Source organism: Chanodichthys erythropterus, chromosome 19, assembly GCF_024489055.1.
Source record: "Chanodichthys erythropterus isolate Z2021 chromosome 19, ASM2448905v1, whole genome shotgun sequence".
Lineage (NCBI taxonomy): Eukaryota > Metazoa > Chordata > Actinopteri > Cypriniformes > Xenocyprididae > Chanodichthys > Chanodichthys erythropterus.
The window spans coordinates 24,701,988-24,709,894 of NC_090239.1; the positions used below are offsets into that span (position 1 = coordinate 24,701,988).

Sequence of the window (7,907 nt, forward strand, 5' to 3'; positions counted from 1 at the left end):
AATGCCCGCTGAGACAGGCTAACACTGCTTGAATAAAAAAGTGAAGTGAACAATCACACTTTGCCTAATTTGTGTGTGTCATTCAGGGTGGGTTAATCTGAAACGGATAATGTCACAATAGTAGGTCTATGTCATGCAGGATCATATTGCCCGCTTCAATGCATGATCAAAAACAGCTGCATTATTGTGACATCTAGATATTTAAAAAACATTTTTTTAACAAATTAAGTATGATAGTAGGCTAAGCTTTTAGCATGACTGAAAACATAAAAGGGAATTGCTTAAATTTAACCATTTTTAGCTTTAGTAATATAATGAGATGTGATTTACTAATTGACATTTTCATGATTAAAAATAAATATGCTACAAATTTTTACTCATTTAAGGCCACGATACAAGTGAAATTGAAGAATGAACTGGTGTGAGGTCATTTCGAACAAAATTAGGCCAAATCGAAGATTGTTTAGAGTTTGTTTCAGGAGTTCGAAACCGCTTGACAAAGCGAATTTTTTCTGGAAACACCTTCAAACTACCATTGGTCTGTGGCGATGATGTAACAGGTGGGTGTGGCTCTGAGGCCCCGCCTTCTTTGATGTGGAAATCTTCTCCGGGTCATTTCTTCATTTCTTCTCACACTGGAGAGCCGCTTTATAGTAGAAAATTAAGTTGTAATTCTAAATAAAAGTGACACTGATGCCGTTTTTTCATGTTTAATACTGTAAAGCTGCCAGTATTGCTACTTTTAAGTTGTTGCCGCAGGTACAATTGTTTTCCGTGGGTTGATTTCTACCCCCGTACGATTTCGGCACTCCAACACCTCCAAAACACCCCCCAGACATAAAAATTTAGTGGAGAATTCGGCCCCCCCGATGGAGAAAATCGAACTGGGCTATTTTTGGACTACTTTTGTTGCACAGACCTGGCAACCCTGAAAGCTGCTACTTTAAACCAATCCGTTGTATAAAGTGTTGTATAAATAAATGTGACGTGACTGGAGTGACTTTGTTACTTATGATATACAGAATCACTCAATAAGAGTTTCAAACGTGGAAAGACGTCAATTAAACAGCGTGTACACAATGACACGTAATGCTATATGTACTTGGTTAAAGCCATTCAATGACTATAAACTCAGTTCGAAAATTGAACTCGAAAGAGAGCGAGAGAAGTATTTTGTTAAATATGTGCACTGTACTACATATTCATACATTTACTTAACCTGTTCTTCAATATTATTGAATGTATGTTTGAATAAACCCCGAAAAACAAGTTATGACAGCCACCGTTTATATGTTTAGGCTAAATTTAAAAAAAAAAAAAAACAAATTGGAGTAAAACCATATTTGTGTCATTAAAACCTATTATTATAACGTTAAAAACTGCAATTTAAATGTTTGTATACAAACCCATTGTTAATTTTAACTAGGGATGCACAATATATCTGCAAACATATTGGTCGATATATGTTCATTTTCATGTTATTATCGGCCCGATAAGAAAATTTGGCCGATATATTAAAGCCAATAAATAATGGATTATTTCCTTCAGCTGAGACACTTCAGATGTGCACTGTCCGCCATTATGGTTTTTAATTACTTTAAAATATGATTGAAATCACTTCAAAAAAGAAAATACAGCTAAGAAAATGTACAGCGCAAGTCTGTCATATAGACTACATAATATTATAATGAGAACATAATTGTGTGCTTGGGACATGGCTTTTAATGGGGAGACTTTGTTTTTGTATTCAGGCTCTCAAAAATTACATAATTTTGATTTAGAATTATCGGTTAATATATCAGTTATCAGCTTTCAAATATAAAGAATTATCGGCATCAGACAAAATTACATACATTATCGGCCAAACTCACTCTTCCTCTATGGTTTATCGGCCGATATATCGGTTATCGGCTTTCAAATATTAAGAATTATCGGTATCGGACAACATTTTTTGATTTTAGATTTATCAGCCAATATATCAGTTATCGGCTTTCAAATATAAAGAATTATCGGTATCAGCCAAAATTACATACATTATCGGCCAAACTCACTCTTCCTCTATGGTTTATCTGCCGATATATCGGTTATCGGCTTTCAAATATTAAGAATTATCGGTTATCAGCCAAAATTACATACATTATCGGCCAAACTGGTTCTCCTCTATGATTTGTTGGCCAATATATCAGTTATCGGCTTTCAAATATAAATAATTATCAGTTATCGGTATCGGTCAAAATTTTCATATCGATGCATCCCTAATTTTAACCTGTAATATTACTGTAATGCAAAAGAAAATTGACATGAACCATACAGCCATCTTTAGAATTTTGTGTTTGGACTTCCATTTTTTTGCGGTAGCTCTGTAAATTTCTATGGCATCGCTGTTGAAGTGGATTGACTTTTTGTAGAGTTAATGAAAGTTATCATGAGCACCGGAACTTTTGAAACGGATGCCACATATAACAAATAAACCGGGAAGATTTTAAAAGTGGTTCATACATAAATCCGTAAGATGTTACCTTCATCCTGTGGAAATACAAATCGGAAGATATATATCCAAATTGATCATTTGTCAATCGAAATCAAACTGAATCGTGACATCTGTGTCGATGCCCAGGCCTATTGTGAGCAGAATGCATCTGTGGGTGTGCCATCTGAAGCTTAGGCTCTGCACTGGTGCAAAATACATCCACCAAAGGCCTTCATCTGTTGTTCTGCAGCAGGGGGATGGGGCCGACTGGAGCAGGGCTCTCTAGTGCTTACTGAGCTCCTCATATTCCTGTTGTTCCTTCACGGGTACAACCGGACAGATGAGAGGCGAGTCTGTTCCCTTTCCCACCTGTGCTCTACAGATGCGCAGGCCCTGGTGTGATCTGGTTTCTGGGAACTTATGATTAGTACTACATGTGGCAAATCCTTCTTATTTTACACTCCGCCCAGCTAAGCATGTTTAAATGCTGCATTAAAGGCTGAGTTAACCCAAAAATGAAAATTCGATCATCAATTATTCACCCTTGTGTCGTTCCAAAACCATATTTCATTCATCTTTGGAACACAAACCAAGATATTTTTATTGAAATCTGAGAGATTTCTGTCCCTCCATTGAAACCCAAAACATTTATAAAGAGATCGTAAAATGGACCGAGCGGTTTAATCCAAGTCTTCTGAAAAGACTCGATCTCTTTATGTGATGAACATTTAATTTAGGGACAGAAATCTCTCAGATTTCATTAAAAATATTTTTATTTGTGTTCCAAAGATGAACGAAAGTCTGGGTTTGGTGAGTTATTGAAGGCAGAATTTTCAATTTTGGGTGAACTATCTTTAAACCTTTAAATAAATGGTTTAGTAAGGCTGAGAATAGCGGGTGAGTCTAATAGGTCAGATGTGGTGTAATACAACCCTGTAATTTACAGTTTGCAGCGAGATATAGATTTCAAAAAAAGCGCCTCTAAAAAACTTTCCATCATATGCAATATACAATATATTCAAACAGTGACACGTACTTACTGAATTTGGCCCTTGAGAAGGAAGTTAATGCACACACGGAAAGAATTACGTGGCTGGGTTTATAGACAAGAATAATTTGATTAATAATGCTAAAATAAACATCAAAATAATGCAGTATGAAAACCTTATCCTTCATAAAACTCAGTTGACTTGACCTCAATTGTGAAGATGATGAGTCATGCAATCCTAAGTGAACCAGATGTAACTTGGGGCAACACTCACCCTTAATTAATAAACGACCCATTATCAAAGATTCAGCCATACAATGATTATCATTAATATGTTTTTGACATATCAGTCTGGCTAGCCTGAGAGACTGGCATTTCTTTCAGAGGAACGCATGCTGAGACACGTATATGGAGGGTGACATTTGATTTGAATGAATCATGATGCACATTTCAGGATATCCTTTGTTTTTCAGAAGGAGCTGAGTTGAGTTAGGATAGTTAGTTATTAAACTGTCATTCGAAAAGGTGATGGAAGTCTGACTCATTTCTGCAAACCGGTTCTTTCGAACACTTTGAAGTGATTCAATGTCTCAAATCAATGATTCTTTGCACCATCATAGTTCCTGACCGTTTCAGCTGCATTGGTTCCAGTAGTATTTTTTCCATTTATTTTCCCATAGGGACTTTAAAACATCTTTGTTTAAGAGTTCTAAGCCATGAGCCAAACCAGCCATCTATGAAGTGAATCAATTTGATTTGAAGCAATAGAAAGTGTTTGAAAATTGCACAGAAAGACAAAAGGTACAAGACTGTGAATTTTAATGAAGGAAAGAAACCACAATCCCATGAAGCACTGGGAATACATTTAAAACTATTGATTTAAAGAGCTATAGGCTATAGAAAGGGAACTGACTTCGTCATTTTCAGTGCTTCATGGAAGTGGGCGGGCAGTAAAGAGATCTCTTCCTGTAAATTTTTACTTTCCATTCTCTGATTGGTGGAGATTTTGTGCAGAATCATGGGTAATGTAGTTTTTTACCAGAAAGCTCATAGTAGGTCTGTCTTTAAAGGTTTATAAGTTAGCGTTAAAGGGTTAGTTCACCCAAAAATGAAATTTATATCATTAATTACTCCCCTTCATGTCGTTCCACACCTGTAAGACCTTCATTGATCTTCAGAACACAAATTAAGATATTTTTGATCAAATCCGATGGCTCAGTGAGGCCTGCATTGACAGCAATAACACTCCCTTTCTCAATGCCCGGAAAGCTACTAAAAACATATTTAAAACAGTTCAACCTTAATATTATAAACAGACAAGAATACTTTTTATGTGGCAAAAACAACAAAATAGCGATTTTATTCTACAATATCCAGCGATTTCAAAACACTGCTTCATGAAGCTTTGAATCTTTACAAATCATTTGTCTCAAATCAGTGGTTCGGAGCGTGTATCAAACTGCCACAGTCACGTGAACTATTGAAGTTTCAAAACTCTTATGACGTAACAAAGCCTCGTTTACGGACATCATGCGATTTTGGCGCTCTGAACCACTGATTTGAGACAAATGTTTCGTAAAGATTCGAAGCTTCATGAAGCAGTGTTTTGAAATCACTGGATATTGTGGAATAAAGTTGCTATTTTGTTATTTTTGGTGCACAAAAAGTATTTTCTACGCTTTATTAAGTTTGAAACACTGAACTGTTTTAAATATGCTTTTAGTAGCTTTCTGGGCATTGAAAACGGGAGTGTTATTGCTGTCTATGGAGGCCTCACTGACACTGAGCCATCATATTTTATCAAAAATATCTTAATTTGTGTTTTCCAAAGATCAACGAAGGTCTTGCGGATGTGAGACGACATGAGGGTGAGTAATAAATTACATAATTTTCATTTTTTGGGTGAACTAAGCCTTTAAAGGATTAGTTCACTTTCAAATTAAAATTTCCTGATAATTTACTCACCCCCATGTCATCCAAGATGTTCATGTCTTTCTTTCTTCAGTCAAAAAGAAATGAAGGTTTTTGATGAAAACATTCCAGGATTTTTCCCATATAGTGGACTTCAATGGAGCCCATATGGTCAAAATTACAGTTTCAGTGCAGTTTCAAAGAGCTCTACATGATCCCAGATGAGGAATAAGAGTCTTATCTAGAGAAACAATAGATAAGATTATATATATGTATATTATATTTATATATATATATATAAATAAATAATATATATTATATATATATATATATATATATATATAAATAAATAATATATATTATATATATATATATATATATATATATATTATATATATATATATATATATATATATATATATATATATATATTATATATAACACATTTTAACCATAAATGCTCATCTAGAACTAGCTCTCTTCTTCTCTATTTAAATTCCAACAGTGTAGACACTTCTAAGTGTATTACTGCCCTCCTCAGGTCAAAGTTTGAACTAAATTGTCATATACAATATGCTAGTGCAAGTATATAACAATTAGTTCAAACTTTGACCAAGAAGAGAGCTAGTTCAAGATGAGCATTTATGTTTAAAACGTATATAATTTTAATTTTTTTTTTGAAAATGAGCGATGGTTTCTCTAGATAAGACTCTTATTCCTCATCTGGGATCGTGTAGAGCTCTTTGAAGCTGCACTGAAACTGTAAATTGGACCTTCAACCGTTTGGGCTCCATTGAAGACCACTATATGGAGAAAAATCCTGGAATGTTTTCCTCAAAAACCTTCATTTCTTTTCCACTGAGGAAAGAAAGACATCTTGGATGACATGGAGGTAAGTAAATTATCAGGACATTTTAATTTGAAAGTGAACTAATCCTTTAATTTGTGTTTTCCAAAGATCAACAAAGGTCTTACGGATGTGGAACGACATGAGGGTGAGTAATGAATTACATAATTTAATTTTTTGGGTGAACTAACCCTTTAATACTCAGTTCCACTGAAGAGAAAATAAATGTGATTTTTAATTCCAGCTCAATCAAGCCATATGAAGATTTACTAACAAGGGTATTTATTGTAATTTCATTTTCGGTTTGTTGAAGTAGATTCATCTCATTAAAAAACAAAAAAACATTCAGTTCAGTACTATGTTTGAGAAAGAAAAGGAAAAAAAAAACGGTTCAAATATGATTCAATGCGGTTCCGAACACCAGTTCAAACGATTCACTGAAACGACCCGATTCAAAAGAACGAGTGGTTCACAAATTGTTGACATAATAACGAAATTATTAAAAATGGAGGCCGTGAACATAACTTGTTCAACAGACAAATTCCGTGATAACTGTGAAACTGAAACCTCTATTCGTGCATTGGGCAATCAATGATTCCGAGGCCTGGTGAGCATCAAAAACGCAAAAATAAGGTCTTGCATGAATGCATGACAATTAAACTCGCCTAAATCATCTAAAAAAACACGGGCATCTCCTGATCCCCACGTCCAGCCCCATGAAAGCAATGCATAAGGAGTCTGCGCAGGCCAGCCAATGCATCCACTTGCATGCACACATAGGGATGGACGTGGATTCATATCCCTTGGTGAAAATAAATCACGCGAATTACACGTTTGTGTTTGAGGACTTGGCATCGGGAAGGATGGGCCGATGCAATGCACCACTGGGCTCTGATGTATTTTATTTACCTTGCGTTTCCTGGTTTCGGCAGAGCCACTCCACACAAAGCACTGGTATATGACCCGCAGATTCTGCTTCCAGTTGTCCACTTTGAACCCGTTCACATGGGAACACCCGGCTGGACTCATGACAGAACACACATTCGAGTTCCTCTGTATTTCAGCGATGAAATGAAGTCACGAGGAGAATTATCCACCAATTGTTCCGTTTTGCCAGGCAATGCGGGGTCGAAGATGCGTACCTTATACATGCGTGGAGCGTTTCTCAATATCCTCGCTCCACAAACATATCATCCTTGACGATAATTGCGCACGCGAGCTTGTGGTATAACTAAGCACACTTTGATATTGTATTTTCCAAGTCGGCTGTTTTAATGGACGGCAATGGAATTCAACTGAGCCCGTGGGCGACGCAATCCTTGCGATGTTAAACGCCGATTGGCAGATGCGTTGCGGTCCGTGGCTTTGATTGGCTAACGCGGGTGTCATTTCCGTTAAAGTCCCGCCGCCTTTTGAGAACTTTGCGATCTGATTGGCTGGCGCGACCGCTTGTCTTTGTTCAAAGACTTGTACGCCGCACGCGCGCGTGCGATTGGCTGCAGTAGGAGCTCGCGTCGGTGCTTCTGTTCTTGTTGGTTATGTCATTCAAGTAGAAAACACACGGTCCACATGCCTACCTGCATTGAAGTTGTGAAATTGAAAATCAATGTGAAAGTGGAGCTATACGGAGGACTGAGTGCCGATTCCGATTACTGGTGGGATAAATTAAATAATCAAAACATTTAAAGGTG

General features: G+C 36.4%; 1 protein-coding gene across 4 annotated transcripts in view; it reads right to left on the bottom strand.

Annotated features, from left to right (window-relative positions):
- Positions 1-7,529, bottom strand: part of usp22 (ubiquitin specific peptidase 22) — a 60,336-nt gene extending 52,807 nt beyond the window's left edge. For all 4 annotated transcript variants that reach the window (XM_067369303.1, XM_067369302.1, XM_067369300.1 and 1 more), the window contains exon 1: positions 7,126-7,529. In XM_067369303.1, the coding sequence (XP_067225404.1) occupies positions 7,126-7,245 (120 nt within the window). In that variant the 5' untranslated portion in view covers positions 7,246-7,529. The remainder of the gene's footprint in view (positions 1-7,125) is intronic.
- Positions 7,530-7,907: the final 378 nt, after the last annotated feature.